At 40.5% G+C, this 20,284-nt stretch overlaps 1 protein-coding gene across 1 annotated transcript; it reads left to right on the top strand.

The window, feature by feature from the left end:
* The first annotated feature begins 1,725 nt into the window (after positions 1 to 1,725).
* On the top strand, positions 1,726 to 19,981 carry appl2 (adaptor protein, phosphotyrosine interaction, PH domain and leucine zipper containing 2). Its single transcript, XM_056415790.1, has 21 exons — positions 1,726 to 1,830; positions 3,452 to 3,550; positions 4,558 to 4,617; positions 5,331 to 5,402; positions 6,398 to 6,485; positions 7,670 to 7,711; positions 7,799 to 7,857; positions 8,970 to 9,116; positions 9,663 to 9,745; positions 9,967 to 10,119; positions 11,495 to 11,683; positions 11,791 to 11,833; positions 12,066 to 12,122; positions 13,298 to 13,392; positions 14,851 to 15,006; positions 15,194 to 15,246; positions 15,874 to 16,048; positions 16,535 to 16,571; positions 16,688 to 16,843; positions 17,357 to 17,404; positions 18,166 to 19,981. Exons 1-21 carry the CDS (start codon positions 1,774 to 1,776, stop codon positions 18,292 to 18,294), a joined length of 1,998 nt encoding a protein of 665 aa, XP_056271765.1. The 5' UTR covers positions 1,726 to 1,773; the 3' UTR covers positions 18,295 to 19,981.
* The last annotated feature ends 303 nt before the right edge of the window (positions 19,982 to 20,284 follow it).

The raw sequence follows: 20,284 nt of genomic DNA, 5'->3' as shown, positions 1-20,284 counted from the left end.
AAATGTTACTATTTTTAAAGGAAAATAAAGACCACCATTTTCATTCATTTATGAAAATAACTCATTTCCAATACTTTACAGAATGTAAACAGACTCTTTACTTATTGATATCGTTGAATATCTAGATGAAGTCTAAATCATTACGGTATGATTCAGGTATGATTCAGGTATGACAGTCACCAAGTCCAAATAAAACAAAGAGTCAGTCCATCATGCTCTTTTGATGGTTAGCCAATCGAGACAAAACAGGACGAGAGCTGGATGGTGATCAGGATGCAAATAGATGTGATTTCAAAAGGCACACACGGTATTATACTGCAAATCCATTTATTTTGCCAAAGATAATTCCTAGCTTATTATCTCAAGAGCCGAGAGGCCCAGAGGTTTAGAGATGATTCAATTGCCTCACACTTTATTTGGTTTAAACAATGTTTTAATGATTAAACTGCTCCGGGAAAATTACAAAAAAGAATCAACTAACTGATTGTTCAGATAATCAATCATGAGAATAAAAAATGACAACCCAAATGTTTGTGCCTAGAAAGGCTGCAAAATACAATATTATGATCATGATTATATTTTAAAGTTATTGTTTTTTCTCTACTATTTTGTAAAGGAAAATCAATCAACACTTTTATTAAATGCCTCCAGTTCAACGCTGTATCATTATCAAATGAGAAAATCTCATTTCGGAATATTGTAGACTTTATGAGCTCCATTTGCAGAGACATCTCATTTAATTTCAATTAATTTGAGAATCCCCAAGTGATGCCACTGTATGCTTGTACTCCACATTTCAGAGGGAATAATCAGTTATATGCAACCAAGTTAAGTCATTTAATTACCAAATGAATGAAATGACTATCAGTTAAAGCTACTGAAAAAACACTTGAATTAAATGTTGGTATATAATAGGGGTTTCATCTGAATATATTTATTTTGGTAAAAAGCAAATATATAATATTAATTATATGTGTTGAGTCGGTCAGTGTTGAGGACTGTTATGACATTTACACAGAAAGGTTTAAAAATGTTAGGACCTTTCTGTGGTATTGCCTATAATTTAAAACATTACTTAAGCAGAAGCAATCAAAAAGTAATCAAATGTATTGTACTAATTAATTAGTATAACAACTCTAATAATATTATACAGAACATATGACAAAGATTTCGCTTCCATTATAAGTAAGAGTAATATTTCTGGAAGTAACCACTGAAATAACTTGTTTGGGGTAGATTTCAGCAGAATTCATGATGTCTGTCCTTGCCTGGATTTCTGAAAAGGATCTGGACACTGCTTTTTGCCAGCCAATAATTTAGTATGTTTTGACCTTGACATAATTGTATTGTTCTGGTTTGATGTTGCGCAATCAGTCAATGTTTCTTTTCAAGGAACAAATATATTTTTCTAAAATTAAACTTTGCAATTTTTCTTATGTCCACATGGGGTCACTGTTGATACGTTAAATGGTACACACGTTAGATAAAGACTACACATCTACAATAACAGTCAACCGTTCAAAATAAAATAAAATCACATCTTCAAAAAATTATTATAAATATAAAACAATAAAAATTTCTAGTTTTGGAGTTAAAGTGAAGCTGGTTTTTTTAACTGGCCACTGTGCTCTGACGTGCTGTGATATGAGGTCATACTGGGCCCGCCTCCAACTCCCACGTGTTCCTTTCACCCCGCGCAAAGGCCTCTGGGAAACCGAGTCCACGCTCCCAAACAATTCAAGCTCCCGTTCCTTCTCTTCCACCGCTAACAAGATGCCGGCCGTACATCACAAACTGCTCCTGGAGGAAGCTTTGCAGGACAGTCCTCAGGTAGGCCTGCGTGTGTTTTTATCACGTTTTAAGACGTAACTGTCACAAAATGAGACGGTACGAGCACCGAAGTTAGCTCACGAGCCCCAAACAACAGCTTGTTCCCGTTGCAGGCTGTAGCCACTGCTCGGTGACAGCCCGACCATTCACACATTTCTTTAAGGGGCTGTAACACCGCACCGGGATGCGCCTTCACGCTCTAATTACAGTGTCGTTTATTCTGCTATTCACAATTATTTGGGCGTTCATGTGCGTCTTGTGTTTTGTTTACAACGCTAGCGCCCCGCCACGGGGCCATACTGCTGGTGTACATTTAGACTCGCGCATCACCGTGGAAGCTGGCACGACCGCAGCGCTACCAGAATATCGCTATCATGCACATATTTTTTTTATTTTCCAATGTCGTATGAAGTTGTGTTCAGGGCCTGGACACTGTCCTGGAGCTGAGCTGGGCCCGAGTCACAGAATGTGGGCGGGGTTTCCATTATCGGACTCCACTAGAATGAGGCAATAGCTTGCCATGTCCGGAGTGAGCACCATATGGTGTCTGATGCTTATCGGTCCGGGGTGCAGTTAAATTCTGGAAGTGGCCCCATGCCTGGGTATCAGTGAGGGTGTCGGGAAATGCAGGACAGTATTTGCTGTTATGCACATTTATGCACATTATGCACATTTACATGTAACCCTTGAATCTTGAATCTTGAATCCTCTGCTTTCGTGTGCAACGAAATGCTTTTTGTCCTAACATTAAATGGGGGCTTGAGTCAAATATAAACATGGCCAAGGTTTACAGATCATTTATTTTTGGTGTAATATGGCTCCAAAAGTCAATTTGAGTGAACTGTACGCACACTCTGGCTGATGGGCGTGTCCTCTGGTGTATGTGGCTTGCCTTGCTGCACCTGTTTATGGAAAAGAAACTACACCGACAGGATTTCTTTTAGTTTGCATAGCCAGACTGCAGTAAAACCAAGATGTCTTTTCTTAGTTTCTCCTCCCAACTGCACCTCCACACTCATTATCTCATGGCATCTTTCCATTGCTTTTATGAGTTACAGGTTCCCATCAAATTGTGTTTATTTTTATTTTTAAACTTAGATACTGCATACGTCATTGGGCATGATGAGAGTGTGCCAGGCTCCACGTGAATTCCCCTGAAGTATTAAACACAAACATGGGATGTGATTTGTAAAAAACACCATCTCATTTGCATAATGAGCTGTTGCCCCAATACACACCTCAGTAGGATTTACAGTTAGTAATGCAACTTAGTTATTATATAATACATTTTATTTATAAAGCACTTTTCATTCAAAAATAATCTTAGTGCTACAGAATGTTTTAATAATTAGCCGATTATATTTCTGATTATTCAGTTAATGGATTCATACTTTGTTTGTTCTTCATAAAATGTCAGAATGTGGTGAAAAATACAGATTGTAACATTAAACTCAGACTGCTGACGCCTCATAAGCTTCACATCAACTTTACAATCTATTATGAGACCCATTGATTGTGTATGCAGCTACTTGTCCTTTTATAAGTTAATTCAACTATTGTCTCATCCGTTGGCCCCGGTGTCATGTTCATCAAAAGAGAGTGTGGGTGTTTTCTTCCACAGACTCGCTCCCTGCTCAGCGTGTTTGAGGAAGACTCTGGGACGCTGACAGACTACACCAACCAGCTACTGCAATCGATGCAGCGTGTATTTGGAGCCCAGGTACTAAACACAAACACAAACAAATGCTCATGTACGCAGACTGTGTGTGGGTGTGTGTGTGGGTGTGTGTGTGGGTAGCAGCTGGGGAGAATTTCTTCCAATTTGTCACAAATGTCCAGCTGCACTCATGTTTGAACTGGTTTATAATTTGGTGGTCAGATGTCACGGTGACCTCATTTTGACTATTTGTTTTGGCCTTAAGAAGTAATATGCTCATTATGCTAATTCTGCACACATGTCTCATAGCATAACCTTATGAAAGTGAGGACCTTTTGGGCAGATGTGGATGTAAACCGCAACACGACAGACATACAACCGCTAGCCAGCAATTCTAGTTTTACATCCGAACAAGAGTCATAACTCTATCTGCCTGGTTGAAGATGATTTGTGGTTAAACATCTACAATATTGAATGACATAAGAGGATTAATGTGGTTTGCACTTAAGAGAAGATGGTCCTTTTGAATAAACGAATGCCAAACTAGGTTTTGTATATATTTTTTTTAACCTCACAAATGCAAACTGAAAGATGAATGAGGCACCAACGGTTATTGAAGAAAGAGCCGAGAAACCTTCAGTTTCCCAATTGAAATAATCTTACTGTCTGGGTAAGTGGTGTGAAACTCGTCTTGTGCCGTCAGGGTGCAGATAGCTTTGTTTTTGTTGTTCTTTGTTCTCTGGACAAGACGATGCCAAATTGAGCAACATGCTTCAATGTTGCAGTCACAATATATTCTTCATTTTCCTCCGGAAAACATTGAGGAAAACACGTCAGACCTTTTCTGAACCCGTGATAGTTCACCGGTGGAGTTGGCATTAATATGACCCGTCACTTTGTGCTTTTTAAGTGCATTTCATTTGAACCTTGAGTCAACCTGTTGTCCATTTATTTTCCTTGTATTCCTTCCAGGGCTGCAGGGGGGAGAGTGAGAAATGTAGAAGCTACAGATAAATCCTGAGTAATCCTTTCTGTTCACTTTGCTTTTTGCCTTTATCGTCCCCCGACAGAGTGAGATGGGATTGGCCACGGAGCAGCTCTCACGGCAACTTCTGGATTATGAGAAGAAAGTAAGTGAGGGTGCCACGATTTTGGGACACGTCCCCGTCAGCTTGATTTTCCTACTACTGTGGCCAGCCACTGTCCCCCAGATAAAAGAAGAGAGTAGTCGACAACAATAGAGCGAAATAACAATGTATGATTGCATTGAAAAAAACTAAACGAAAAGAGATGCATTGTTTGATCATTTTCATGTCTTTCCGTGGGATGTGTGAGTTGGCATGTGTGTGCGAGGCCTCGTAAATGTGCACGTGTGTCTTAATGAAATCTCTCTGAGTGAAATAACCTTCAAGTGTCTCTCTGTTGGCAATCGATCCATCACGGGGTTTTATTGTCCGCAGCCAACGAGAGCTACAAAGTAGAAGAGTTGCTGAAGTCAACAAGAACAGGCCTATTCAATCATGACGTGTGCATCAGTTGGCTTTCTAGGTTGCAGAGTGGATGTTGGCCGGGTACAAAAAAATGCAATGACCAGTAATGGATGCACCTTTAGCTCCTTTGAACAAGACTTAAAAGTCAGCGTCGTAGCATTTGGGATTTATTAGCATCTGTGGCCTCGTTCCATGAAAAGAACACGCCAGAAATCACGGCTGGCTTAGCAGGCTATTTTTTTACTTTACTTTTTGGCACCTAGTAAAGACTAGAAAGATCTATGCAACATTAACCAGATTCATCAGGGTTTGAACCTGTTCCCACTCCATCCTTCTTCTTCTTGTTCTTCTAGAATTTTGCCCTTGGAAAAGGTGATGAAGAAGTAATCGTCACGCTGCAGAACTTTGCCAAAACTGTATCGGAGGTGAGTTGCAGTTTTGTGTGTGTGTGTGTGTGTGTGTGTGTGTGTGTGCACGTACACTTGCAGCAGAAGAGAGGGATGAGGAACTCCTGCATGGTCAGTAGCTGGTTCTTCATCATGTTGCACACGAGCCCCTCAATGAGAAGACCGACACCATTAACCTCGCTGTAAAACCAGAACTAATTGCATACAGATGCTAAGAGGGGAGCAGTGAGGTGGTTCTGATGACGATCGTACTGAACGGACGGCGGGAAGGAGGCAGCGGCGGGTGGATGGATGGATGGATGGATGGATGAAGGAGGGGTGTGTAGGCTCAGGTGTACAGACAAAACAGATGGGCCTCTCATCTCTTCAGACATGGAGGGGTTCCACAAGCCTGCTTAGTCAGCTCTCAACAGGATTTAGGGCACATCAATCCACACACACACACACACACACACACACACACACACACACACACACACACGTCTGCTCAGAGGACACAGGGAGATTGTTGACTTGACCTTTACCTCATGATTTACCGCTGATAACTCATTTTACAATGAGAATGAGGCGTATTGCTGCACCTCGCATGTGAACCTTAGCACTTGCTCAACGGTTCAGATAAACCTGGGTGTCACCTTGTTAGATTCTGCAATTTTAGCTTTGTTGATAAGCATGGAGAATTCTAGCTGGGTTTTCTGCTGTGTGCTATATACGTCCCTGTTTCCAATATCAAAGTGAACAAAAGGATTTTATTCTTGTCTTCAAGATATGTGCCGTTTCACAATGTGGGCTTTTTAATGATGTAGCGGAGGCTTTGTCTGCAGTTGCCATTTCTCTCAAAATGTCACTTTCCAGCTTGCTGCAGGAACAAAAAGTGTCAGAAGATGTCACTGTACACAGTAAAATAAATTGAAATCCCTCAAGATGTTTGGCAAAGGTGCGCCTTTTGTTTATTTCTTTGTGCAGTGCGTGATATTTTTGTGTAATCTTTATTTTTATTTTTTTCCATCCAGCTGAACTCGCTCCACTCTGAGCTAGCCAACCAGATGGCTGACGGTATGGTTTTTCCTTTGATCCAGTTCAGAGAGAAAGACCTTACAGGTAGGTACACACACACACACACAAAAACACTTTTTTTTCTAACTATCTTAGGTGTAAATATCAGTCGACAAATGACGGATAATGAGGAGGGAATCACTCAAACCGGAGACGCCGTGGTTTGTGATCAGTGCCCAATGGATCTAAATCCATGTCGGTGCATTAACCTTAGGCCACCAATTATAACATATTATATTATTGTGAGATTATTACTTATTTTTAACCTGTTCTCTGCAACAGTTGGAGGCAACTTTTTCTTGTAAAAGACAGTTTTAGTGGTGCTAAGTGTGCAACAAGCATTTTGTCCAAATGTCAGTTTTAGGCTAACTAAGTTCCAGTTCAGTTGAACGAAAGCATTTTTTGACAGTAAATCATGCGTCAAGTAGATTTATACTTTTAAATAATTGTTGCAGAAATAATTATTTGGCATGTTGAACAATTCTTGAAGGCTGGGGAAACAACCATACGCTTTTCCCGACTCGTTTTCGCCGCAATTTGATTGGCAATTTGTCAAGTACTGTTCGTCGTTATATTAATATCGTTATGAGATAATTATTCGCAGAAGTCAGTATTTCTTTTAAAGAATAAACGATGTGGATTTTCGCCGACAGCACACATTTTAAAGCCTGCCTTTTGAGTAAAACGTCAGGTGAAACACACGCCGCGGGATATTGTTGTAAACTAATTTGCTGGTAATAATAGGATTTAACGAATCGTTCTCCACATAAATAAATGGCAAACTGTGCTGGCTTGTCAGAGAGGAGTGTGTGTTATTCTGAGGGGATGGTGCGTGGGCTGTCAGGATGTCAAACATTTTACTCCGAGGATTACCAAACATGAAAGCAGCAGGACAATGCCCCAAATTAACAGCGTGTGTAAACTGCAAATTAAATGGTGTGAAAACAAATTGAGGAGAGCACAGTTGGATTATCACCCGCATTAAACTGTGTGAGAAATGTGAAATTGGAAAATCATTTGCCCGACCATTTTTTCCCACTTAAAATCACCACTGAATAATAGTGTTCACGATATTAAAGCAAATAGCTACCTGTGAGATTTATCAACAACCCTAAAATGTAAAGGAATCAGTTTAAGTGGATCTACTTTCAGCACAAGTGCATTTTTTTTAGGTTTGTGGATCTTTTTGAGATATTCTAACAAAACGTCATACACATTAAATGTTTCAGAGATCGGCACACTCAAGGAAATATTTGGCATCGCCACCGATGGTAAGTAGAAATCCTCACAGACTTTTAGAAAAACAATCTTTTGCAGTTTCCATCTGACCCTTGTGTTCTCTCTCGACTGTCCTGCAGAGCACGAGGCAGCGATGGTCAAATACAGCAGATTGCCCAAGAAGAAGGAGAATGAGAAGGTAGAGAGAGCGCCAGCCACTTTCATTGCTTTTGTCACGGGGGGGGGGATTAGGATGGACCCAGATGCACGACTCAGGAGACAGATAACGCAAATAGAGGTCCTTTACTGAGAGCGTCGGCAGGAACTGAACAGACAGAAAAATGAAACACTGTGGACCGCTTGAGGGTTTGGTCAGAAATACACAAGACAATCTGACAGAGGGTAAGTGAGGGAACCTAAGTAGACAGGGACTAATTAGGGTATGGGCAACAGGTGAGATGGGCATGAAGACCAGGTGAAGGTAATGAGGGACTAACGAGGGAGTGATCAGAGGCAGGTGAAGGGAGGTGGACTGACGAGATGGGAAGCAGGATCTGGAATGACATGATAGTTAGTGACAGGATGAAAACTACTAATACAAAAAGGAAGGTGTGGAGCTAAACTGTTACAGCTTTCCTGAATTCAACCCAAAAATCTCTAAAAAGACTTTCAGTGAAGTAATGCATCGGAATTGTTTAATTAGCATTCCAAAATACAAATACATGGAATTAACTACCAGGCCTCATAGTGTATTAACGGCGTGCCCTACAATGGCTGCAAAGCAAAAATTCCTTTGTTTTTTGCGTCTATTGAACGCGTCACCGTGTCTTGTTAGACATTCAAGATTATGTGACCGAGTTGCTTATTTGTATGCGTGTGTGGGAGAGTAGGACTGTGATTTGCATATGTCTGAGTGTGTGCAGAGCTTGATGGTAACTTCATGCTGGATATGTTTATATATACTGTATGTATATATATATGTGTGTGTGTGTATATATACTGTATGTACAGTGCGTACGGGAAGTATTCAGACCCGTTTAAAATGTTCACTCTTTGTTTCATTGCAGCCATTTGCTAAAATCAAAAAAGTTCATTTTATTTCTCATTAATGTTCACTCAGCACCCCATCTTGTCAGAAAAAAACAGAAATGTGGACATTTGTGCAAATTTATTAAAAAAGAAAAATTGAAATATCACATGACTTCATGCTGGATATGTTTATATATACTGTATGTATATATATATATGTGTGTGTGTGTGTGTGTATATATACTGTATAGTTGCATGTTTAACCCTCTCCCGTCTGGACAGCTGAAGTCGGACTTGGTGAAGGAGGTGGCGTACACGAGGAGGAAGCAGCACCAAGGCTCACTGCAGTATTACTGCGCCCTCAACGCCCTGCAGTATCGCAAGAGAGTCGCGATGCTCGAACCCATGCTTGGCTACACAAAGGCACAGGTACTGAGCAGCTGTTGACCTACAGAGAAGGTCACACCGCATCATCATATCAGTGTTCAAATTCAGGAGTCAAAAAAAGAAAAGGTGTTTCCTTATTGGAAATTAATTAGTTTACAAATGGCAGTTGTTTAGGTGCAAAATGTCAATTTATCACAAACTACTGAGAAAAATAACATGTTATCCTCGTAACCAACGGCCTACGTCTGTAAACATCTAGAGCTGCAATGAGTAGTGGATTTTATAGATCAGTCGATCGACAGAAAATGAATCTGAGACAATATTTTAAAATTATGTTCAAGTGATAATGAGAAACACTCTATCAGCTTGTCAAATGTGAGAGTTTTGATATATTTTTGTCTGATTGTCTTTCATTTTACAGACAAAGAAAATAATCAGCACATTGATCAATCATGAAAATAATCATTAGTTGCACTTGTACATGAGCTCAAGTGATTATCTATTTCTAGAAATGTCTATCAATTAAAAGTATAGCTGAAAAAATAAACAAAATAAAAGCTGAATCCCTCATTGTCTTTTACTTTTTAGATCAGCTTCTTCAAGAAAGGCATCGCGTTGGTGTCAAAGAAGATGGACAACTTTCTTTCCTCTGTGTCCAACATGACTCATAAGTAAAGACCGTCTCATCACCATTCGTTTTCATGTGTGCAGCAAATGGGATGAACCATTTTGTATTAAGAATATAAAATATTGCCTTTGCTGTGTATGTTATAATAGTTATAGTGGGATTTTGGCGAATTCATAATGATACTTCAGCATCCTTATCATATCTCAATGCGACAAAAAGGTTTTAGTGAATTTGTCTGTGTTTAAACTTGTTGTTCCCATCTAGTATCCAGGCCCAGCTAGACGTAGAAGCAGAGGCCATGCGTGGGTCCCAGAGGGAGTTCCTGTCTGTGGAGGACACGGTCTATATGCCAGATATGGACACTGAGCCGGTCAACCGCACACTCATCCAGAAGGCTGGCTACCTCAACATTAGGAAGTAAGATTAATTGCACTCATCACGACCCCATCGTAAATCGAAGGACGCTTCCTGTGCACGTAGCTTTCCTTGCTCGCCTATAATGTTAAGGGTTGTCTTTGGGGTGCGGGGGAGAGAAGAAGCTTTAACTCTGTTTTACACATGTGAATACGTCATTAAGGCTGGTGGATTGCGGTAAGTTCTAAATCGCTCAATAATCAAAGAGAAATATATTTGCGCTTCTCTTGCAAAAGTTGCTCGAATTCCCGATGAACACAGTAAACAATCCGTCTGACAGGGCAGACGAGGCGGGTCAGCTGACGTGTTGACAGTGTGCACTGTCAGCGGGTCGCAGAGTGTATGAGAAGGGAAACTTCCTTAATGGTTTCAGCGGGTAGAACTGCAGCGTAGCCCGCAATGTGATTCAGTGAAATGTCAGAGCTGTCAAACTCTGTCTCTTACTCGTATAAATCCAAAGTCTCTGACAAATGTCTGACACCAGAAAAAAAAGGTTTCCACGAAATGACATTCTGTGTAATGACACAGCGCCAGCAGCCCTAAAGGCTCGTCGGATGGTGGGTCCGGAGAGCTTTTGCTATTTTCGCCTGCTTTCTTAATATTTAGGGTCTCGGTCGCCCACGGCAGCGTGAGACATTCATTTAGATATTAATCAGAGGAAATTTATCTCGGAATATTTTTCAAACCCGATGTCCGAGCGGAAGGCAATGAGTCATACCTGTGTTGCTTTGTTTTGAAAGGGAGTGAATTAAAAGTTAAATTATATTATATCGCTGTTTTTGAACATATTAACGTATGAGGTTAATATGGAAGAAACATACATTTCTGCTCGTGAACTTGTGTGAAGTAAAGGAGAGCTCAGCCGCTGAAGACGATATGCTAGACGTAGTCTATAGAGCACTAAAGCCCCGCCCACCCCGCCGCTGCACACTGCACTGGTCACCTGTTTATTCAAAGTTTATGATGAAAAGGTTTATCGCTGTCTCCCAAACCATTTCCATTTCTTAATCAAGCACAATAGTATACTCTCTGTCATTTTGTTTTATCTGCAGACTAAGCAGCCATATTTGTATTTAATACATTGACATGTCTGATTAGACAGATTACGTCATTTCTTTTAAATTCTTAAAGTGAGTGTGTTTGTGATCATTCATCCCTAATATCCTCACATAACGTGCATAGGGATATAAAAGAGACTCATTTTGACCTTCGATGTGAGAAAAGGAATCTCCATCACATCCAGCCTAAAATCCTTCACATTCAAACACTATATGTAGCCGTCTTCACCAATTTAACTTAATATTATGCCATAATCAGTTTAAAAAAATATATATATCTTGAAATGCTGACCTTTTGCTCACTTGTTTTACTTCTCCAGTAAAACGGGGCTAGTGAGCACCGCCTGGGACCGACTGTACTTCTTCACCCAGGGAGGGAACCTCATGTGTCAGCCGCGTGGGGCGGTGGCGGGGGGGATGGTGCTGGACCTGGACAACAGCTCTGTCATGGCTGTGGAGTGTGAAGACAGACGCTACTGTTTACAAATCACTTCCCCCTCTGGAAAAAAGTATGTACGCCGTTTCTACATATCCAACTGTGAGAATAATGCACACACGACTCTGAAATATTGGATGAATTTGATTTAATTCTCTCCATTGCCGTCGATGCCTCCAGGTCGATGATTCTACAAGCGGAGAGCAAGAGGGAGTATGAAGAAGTAAGTGTGAAAGAGGCCCTTCCAACAGCGGTGTTTGATCTTCCTCATCTACATTCCAAAGACATCCGCCGGTCCAAAGATTTCATAGAGGCGCTGTCAAGACTTATGTGTGTGATTTTCATGTGAGGACACGTCTGAGCGGCCTGTCACAGCTGCTGTCCGTCACATGAAGACAGGCGGCTCACGGCTGAGCTACAGGAAGTTCTAATGTGGATCTCTGTTTCTTTCTCAGTGGATTTGTACTGTGAACAACATCTCCAGACAGATCTACCTGACTGACAACCCAGAGGTAACGCACACTCAATGTCATTTCACACACACACACACACACACTGCAAATTTAGAAAAGAAACACTTGATCTTTAGTCTTGAGAGATGGACTATCACCCAAGTTGATTTGTTCAGGCACGGAGACATCTTCTGTTTCACCACTTCAGATAAGATACATTTATTTAAAATAACAAAAAAACAATAATATGAAATAAAATGAACAGTAAACATGTACAGCTAATTCAAAATAAAACCAATAAGTATTATATGTTTGACAAGGAGTAGGCAGAAGTAAACCCTTATTGTCATACACCCTTTCTATAACTTGAATCATTTAAATAATGAACCTATTGTTATTACAAATATAATCATCTTAATATAAAAAACAAACCAACATAAAACATAATTTGCTCAGGGTTTAATGAATAACACATAAAGAGACGTCAAATGTAAAGGTGTGGCCCCAGTGCTGACACGTACACACGCTATCCTCAGAGCCTTGAAAGCTTTTCAATCCCAGAATATGAAATTAGACACTTATATATTTTCCCTACATTACAATCACTTGGTATTTTACCAAAGAGTAAGTCATTGCTGATACGAGTGATCGTGTGACAGGTGAATGTTGCGTAACGGCAAATCATATCCTTGTCATCTCAGGATTTAGGAAATGTTTGTTTACCTATATACACTGTGTAAACTACTGTATTGTGTGTGTGGTAACCTTTGATGGTGCAACACAAAACTCACACAAAAGATATACAAAAGTAGAGTGCAGCAAATGGAAATTGATTTCAAGCAGAGTTTATTTATTTTATCTTTATCTTAGTTGTTTTGAACGTTCGTAATTTGGAAAATGTCCCCACATTCTCTTCTTCTCTAATTTGTAAAAAAAAATCATCAAATGGCATTTAAAAAGACAATATTCTGGTGTATTCATAGTGCAGTTTGTTTTCTCAGCAATCTTCTGGTCCTTGTGCTCTGTGGAGAAAACATTATATTGTAATAATCTCATAATTAAGTGTTTTGTCAGAAAAATGTCATAAAGATTCACAGAAGAGTAGTGAAATATTAAGATTTGGTGGTGTTAAAAATATTGTATGCATATTTACTGGTCTGGTTTTATGAATGACTCGTCTATTGATACAAAGACGCAGCAATGTTTGTGTTTGTTGTTGTTGTTGTTGTTGTTAGGCTGTGGCCATCCGACTAAACCAGACCGCCATCCAGGCAGTCACCCCCATCACCAGCTTTGAGAAGAGGCCAGAGGGCTCGCCCAACACTGACCGGTCAGCACGCTGCTTGTCATTCATACTGCATCCTCTTCTGATGTTAAATGCTTTTATGGTGGCTTATCATTTTAAACACCGAGGACTAAGCTGCAACGTCATTTTGTATTTGTATGTTGCGCGTTTTTAGCATTTAGCATAGTTTTTGGGCTCTTAGCGACAGTATTGTTTGTGTATTTTATTCAGTCAATCAAATCAAATACAATACAATATTATCCTATATAATATACAAAAGAGAAAGACTGAAAAGGTATAGGTAGAAGCAAAAAATGCTTATAAATTCCTATCCTACATTGAAATAAAAATAAATCAGAAAATGTATATAAAATAAAGAAGAAAATAAAACAAAACAACAATAAACAAAATAAAAAACAAAATATATTTATATATACTACCACATACATCTTCCATAATACGTTTTTAATTACATTTATAACTCAAGAATTGTTTTATAAATAATTCCCTTGAAAACCAAAAAGGAGTTCACCAGTCTTACATCCATTTCAACATTATTCCATAATTTGACTCCTACAATAGAAATACATCTTCTTTTTATCCCTTTTTTAGCCTTTTGTAACGTGAACTTACAAACATCTCTCAAATCATATTTACACTCATGTATTGAAAATAAACTTTGTACACAGTCTGGCAGTGACTTCGCTTTAGCTCTACATTGTCTGCATTATTTTATAAAAAACCAAATCATTAAATTTCATTATAGTTTTTCCTTGTGTCTGTGCTACACGTAAACATGACGCGTCCATATGTATTTGTTCTTGGTGTACAAAGTGATTCCCAATTTCATAGTTTGACGGAGAGAGACGTATAATTGCAATCTATGAGGATTATAATGATTGAACTGAAAAGACACAAGCGTGACGCATACTGACCACTACATCTAACAGTTTGCAGTAAGTGGTCACTTGACTTTCCACTAAAAGGCTTCTTTGAACGGGAATGGTCCAGTTCCATCTGGATCTGAATGACTCGGCAGGTTGAAGCGCTGTGCATGCATGTGGCTCTAATTAGATATAATTATACTATTATACTCCTTACATCAAGAGTTTAGATGGTGTTTTTCTTTCTTTTAAATAGCACAAGAGAAAAATGTCTGCGGAATAGGTTCGTTTAAACATCGTGTTTTTCCACTTTCATGTAGATTTATGCCTGATGCACATGTTGGCACGTCCGGCTAACTCGTTTATTACCAAGCATACATGGCTAACTTATCATATATATATTCACTCTGAAGGTTGTATTACACGATGCCTTTCCAGGAATGTAGATTTTAACCCCATCACTTAGTTGTGTTGGGATCTCGAGAAACAATTCACTTTAATACACGTGTGAGTATGTACGTGTTGTCTTCAGAGACTTTAAACCATGTGCACCGGAGCTTTAAGTTGAGGAGTGGATGTTTCGGGGTTGACTAACTTTCTGACCGTCTCCCCCCTGAAGGGCGAAGCCAGGAGGGGTCCACGCTGCCAGTGGCGGTTCCCAGAGGACGGCGGCTGCTCCGGAGCCAGAAGACCTGATAGCCCCTGGGACCCCCATTCAGTTTGACATCATGCTGCCGGCCTCCGAGTTTCAGGACCAGAACAGGTCCGGGGGGAGGTGAGGGGCATACCTGTGTGTGTGTGTGTGTGTGTGTGTGTGTGTGTGACATGAAAGACAAGTGCCTTCCTGAACGTTGGCCTCATATTGGTTATGTAATATTTCCAGGAAGCTGAATGCTTCTCAATGCCACAATGCAGCAGTTTAATTAAAAAAAGTGATGCCGTGTGTTTTCCCTTCCTGGCAGACGCACAAATCCGTTTGGAGAAACGGACGATGACTGCTCAACAGAAAGTGACGGTAACCATTTTCCTCCCTCAATCTAAATGCAACTCAATGGTTGCCTCTCTCTCTCTCTCTCTCTCTCTCTCTCTCTCTGTCTCTCTCTCTGTGTCTCTCTCTGTCTCCCTCTCTCTCTCTCTCTCTGTGTCTCTCTCTCTGTCTCTCTCTGTGTCTCTCTCTGTCTCTCTTTGTCTCCCTCTCTCTCTCTCTCTGTGTCTCTGTGTCTCTCTCTTTGTCTCCCTCTCTCTCTCTCTCTGTGTCTCTCTCTGTGTCTCTCTCTCTGTCTCTCTCTGTGTCTGTCTCTCTGTGTCTCTCTCTCTGTCTGTCTCTCTCTCTCTCTCTCTGTGTCTCTCTCTCTGTCTCTCTCTGTCTCTCTCTCTCTCTCTGTGTCTCTGTCTCTCTCTGTCTCTCTCTCTGTGTCTCTCTCTCTGTCTCTCTCTCTGTCTCTCTCTCTCTGTGTGTCTCTCTCTCTCTCTGTGTCTCTCTCTCTGTGTGAAGCACTGTTTGAGTTCTGGTTCAACTCGTTGTTTGTGTACCAGGCGTTTACTCTCCTACATGAGTGCTGTTGACTTAAGTGTTCATGCCGCTGATCCGTGTTTGTGTGTGTGTGTGTGTGTGTGTGCGTATGTGTGTGTGTTTCCGCAGACTCCCTCCTGCAGCAAGTGTTTGCCGTGCGCTTCCAAGGCTCGATGGCGGTGCGTTACGGCAACAACCAGGAGGTGATCTTCGAGGCCATGAGGCAGGTGCTGGCTGCCCGAGCCATCCACAACATCTTCAGGACCACCGAGTCCCACCTCATGGTCACCAGCAGTAGCCTCAGGTAGAATTGATCACATATGTATGAAGTAGCTGATCGTGGATCTCAGCGTATAGAAATGGCCAAACTTGGTTTCTTCACAAGAATACTGGTGTATGGGATTATTCTACTTTTGATAGTCATGGACCAAAAGTATAGAGACAATATTCTGGTATATTCATAGTGCAGTTTGTGTGTTCTCAATGTTTTGGTCCTTGTTCTCTGTGGAGAAAAGATTATTTTGTAATGATCTCATAATGAAGTGTTCGTCTGGATAAAATCAAACATAAATATCTGCGACAAATGTTCCCACACCACCTGTATTATTTTGTAAAACATGTGATGTTATTATACAACAGTATAATAACCCACGATTTGAAGTTTCACCTTTTCTGAACATTGTTCAAGCGCCAGTCGGAGACAAACTATGCAGACAAATCCAAGGCCGAGACTTTATCACTGCCGTGTTTTCATATTATTTCATAAGTCTCTCTTACGTCTTCGCAATAGGTTGATTGACCCTCAGACCCAAGTTACCAGAATAAGTGTGAGTATGACGAGATATTCATCCTCGTCTCTTTCACGAAGAAGTATCTTCTGTTCTCCGACTACATTTTTCTTCTAAACATTTATCCTCTCACTTTCCCTTCTCTCGTTTCTCAGTTCCAGCTCGGAGAAGTGGTCCAGTTTGCGGCGCACCAGGAGAACGGGAGGCTGATGGGCTTCGTGGTCGAGGGCCGAGACTGGAGCGACGGAGAGGAAGAGGGAGAGCCTTCGTTTAGCGCCTTCGTGTTTGAGAGCAACACGGAGGGAGAAAAGGTCGATACGGAAACATTCAAACTATTTCACACGTTGACTGATGCACAAATATGTGAGGATATCGTCAAATATCGTGTTCAGTCATAAAATTCATGTTATTCTAAAATTGAATAATGTCATGCCATCAAAAAGTCACAATATAATTTGCATTAAAGTCTTTGTATAGTATAAAATATGTACATAAAATGTCCTGATATACTATAAAAAGTATAGTATATCGTAAAAAATTAATTGATTGAGCCTGAATATAGATATAAAGACAGTAACATCAATAATCAATTGAAGTAGTAGTCAATTTATTCTGTAATTGATTCCCACTGTCTATCTGGATTAATTTTGCATTGATCAAGTTTTCCAATGCGATATTACAAACTTCAACTGTTTAGTTATGCTATTTTAAAATCGATGCATAGTTAATGTAAGTTAAAGGATGTTGCGGTTGAAAATGACATTTAACTTACGGATCCCTGAGTTAAACCTTGTATATTAACCTTTGTCTTTGTGTCTTCTCAGATATGTTACACCATAAACTTGGCGAAGGACATTACAGAAGCCAAGAAGGTACTTCACCGTGTAAACATAAACATGTGTAAACCGTTCTTGCATTTATATTCAAAACCCATGACTGTTTGTGATTTTTAAGGCAAAAACAGGAGGACGAAGTATAATACAATTAAACAAATTAGGTATTCTTACTGGGATGAGATTGTTCCCCTTAAGAGAGAAATTAAATGTGCTGCGCAACATCACTGCAATATTATTTTAATGACGCCACTTTAATTCAAACATTTATCTTTGTGAACATAATGTGCCTATGTTAAGTATTAAGACTTACCTCAACTCTGGAACAGTCTCCCTTGTCGATAACTTAAAGAAACAAATTCAAGCTAATTGTTTCACCCCAAAATGTGTCCTTGTAAAATGTCATTTTATTAAGTATTTATTTTTAATCTCCTTTGTCTCTGAACTCCTGTTTGCTTTGTTTTTGTATGTATATTTTTCATCTTTTGTAATTCCTATTTTATAACACATGTTTTTAATCTGCTTTATCAAGAGTTTTATTAAATTATTTATTTAGATTTTATATTTCTACAACACTGAATCGGTTATGTTTGAGTGGCTGAATATCAGAAAAGGAAAATCTTTAATTAATGATAAATAGGAAAACGACCAACAGTGTAGCTCCCATAGCTCTAATGATATAAAGGTGAAGTTGGCACATTCAAAATGTACTGTCACAACAAATGGAATTTATAACAACAACAAAAATAAAGAATATAATTTGTTCCATCAATAATGTACTTTTGTTGTTTTTTTACAAGGACCCAGAGGCCCTGGCCCAGCTGATGAAGAACATGCCTCTAACTAATGATGGCAAATTCCTGCTGCTGGAGGCGGAGACGGGCGACACGACTAATGGAGCAGAAGAAGACCTGGAGTCTGAAGCCTAGCCCGGTCAGGACCCCAACAGACCAACAAAGACCAGGGCCCGGTCCACCTCTCGCCCAGGAGAGAGGGGACATCCCCTCTCGGCTACAGTAACACCCATATTAGAGAGCAGTTCACTTCCACTTATCCCGTGTTACTAAATGTCCAGTTTTTTTGCTGAAATGAAAACAGGAAAAAGCCGATCCAATGGGCGCTTCATTGGATCGGCTCTTCTGTGGTCCGACTGTTGCATGAGTCTTTGGATTTGGAGTCGTTTGGAGCTAACTGGGTGGTACTTCCACCAAAAGGGACACTATATATATTTATATAGGTACCGATTGAGATTCATTGTCTTCTAATATCCCCAGCCGTCTAACAGAAGGCGGTGAATCCTTTTTAGTTTTTAGGTTGACATAGTTTGGAGAGTTTATCCTTTAACTTTTGTTTTTACACATTAACCTATATGTAAGGCTCTTCTTATGCAACTACTTTGGTGTTTATTTTCTTGTTCGTGTACGAAAAGGTTATTGCAATTCCAAAACCATGAACACGACGAAGGACTCTGGATGGGTTGAAGTCACGCGGGTCGTCGGGCCGAGCAGCGACCGCTGCGTTGCTTCTTATCGTTTCTGTGCGGACGCCACGAGCGCGTGACGAAACGCCTTTGGTTCTTACGGACGGGGCATCGCGACGATCTCGAGCATTCCCACGAAAACTTAATTGATGTCATATTTATTTGTTCTTCAATATGCTAAATAAGTCCGAGATGACGTGTATGCAAGGTGCTCTTTGAGCAGCCCACGTATTCTGGAGTAAAACTAGAAGCTCGTGCGATGTTTCTCGAAAGGCTCTGTAAATACGAGCCGTTCCGAGTGTCTGTGCGATGTCTGCTGGGAGTCGGCTACGCGAAGAGGCGATATGCTACGGCTGATGCGGCGCATGATTAAATAATGGCGTTCTCTTCTCTCCGTCCCTTTAGCAGAAGAATACATCTTCGCCGACCTGTCGAAGTAAAACAACTTCTTACCGACGTGTCGCATATTGCATGTGGGCAGACGCCAGCGGGGCAAAGCAAACCTCAAAAGGGAAGCGACTGATGGGTGGAATTCTGCCTCTCATCGCGATGTCAGTGCAGTATTATTCCATTTGAGCTTCACCACTAATCTCATGGCCGGTGGAGGCTCGTGCGCCGTGTGTGTGAATGTGACACGTTTCTGTACCGCTGTCCTGACGGGGTCAAAAGCACGGCCTTGACGTTGATCGTGAAAGTTGCATCGTGTTGACCAGCTTGTCGGCTCTTGGTAAAATCAGACTGGGATGGATTCTAGCTTGAGGACCACCTGTTGAAATGTTTAGTTTGAATTGATTATGTTGGATTGCTTGTGACACTGCTCACGGTCAAAAGGTTGACGGTTGTGAAATACACTTATTTGCTTTCTGGTGTAAAGTTAGAGGAAGATGGATTCTCTTCTCGTCCGAACTCTGTGCCTGAAAGCTAAAAAGTGTGTTTCCCTAAATGTCGAACGTTCGCTTTAAGCCATAACGGTTAACTCTTTTTTTGTTTTTTTGTTGCCTGGATGTGAATGCGCAGCAGCGGGTCTTCTGATGCTTTAAATAATGTCGTCCTTCCAATGACCTTGTACCGTCATTCCTTTTAACACTGGTTGAAATCGCACCATTAATAAAACGACAGCGATGCAAACAAACGAGCTCGATGCTTCACTCAAAAGTCTGAGATTTCTTTGGCTTTGGATCAGTTGGTGAGAAGAATCCCAAACTTTACCAACCGGTCCAGAAACCCAATCCTCTTGTGTCCGGCTGCAGCTCATTACACTTCTGACAGCGATATAGCTTTTGCTTTGCAAGTTAATGCACAGTCAGGAGAAATCTGGGTCCTAAATGTCATTCCTAGAGCAAGGACTGCATTTTCTCCCTTTGTCAATTCAGCCATTTACAAAAAGACAGATTCCATTACCCATAAGGCTTTACACTTAATGTGTCCTGGTTTTCTAA

The sequence above is a fragment of the Pseudoliparis swirei genome, chromosome 6, assembly GCF_029220125.1.
Source record: "Pseudoliparis swirei isolate HS2019 ecotype Mariana Trench chromosome 6, NWPU_hadal_v1, whole genome shotgun sequence".
NCBI lineage: Eukaryota > Metazoa > Chordata > Actinopteri > Perciformes > Liparidae > Pseudoliparis > Pseudoliparis swirei.
Note: the sequence above shows the minus strand (reverse complement) of the source record. Positions and strands in the feature narration are given on the sequence as shown.

What these genes read in the sequence shown, in the direction of transcription:
- appl2 (XM_056415790.1), top strand. Translation starts at nt 1,774, where the DNA reads ATGCCGGCCGTACATCACAAACTGCTCCTGGAGGAAGCTTTGCAGGAC. An exon ending in TTCTGGATTATGAGAAGAAA is followed by an intron (nt 4,618 to 5,330) that starts GTAAGTGAGGGT and finishes TTGTTCTTCTAG; the next exon opens with AATTTTGCCCTTGGAAAAGG. An exon ending in GGCTCGCCCAACACTGACCG is followed by an intron (nt 13,393 to 14,850) that starts GTCAGCACGCTG and finishes TCCCCCCTGAAG; the next exon opens with GGCGAAGCCAGGAGGGGTCC.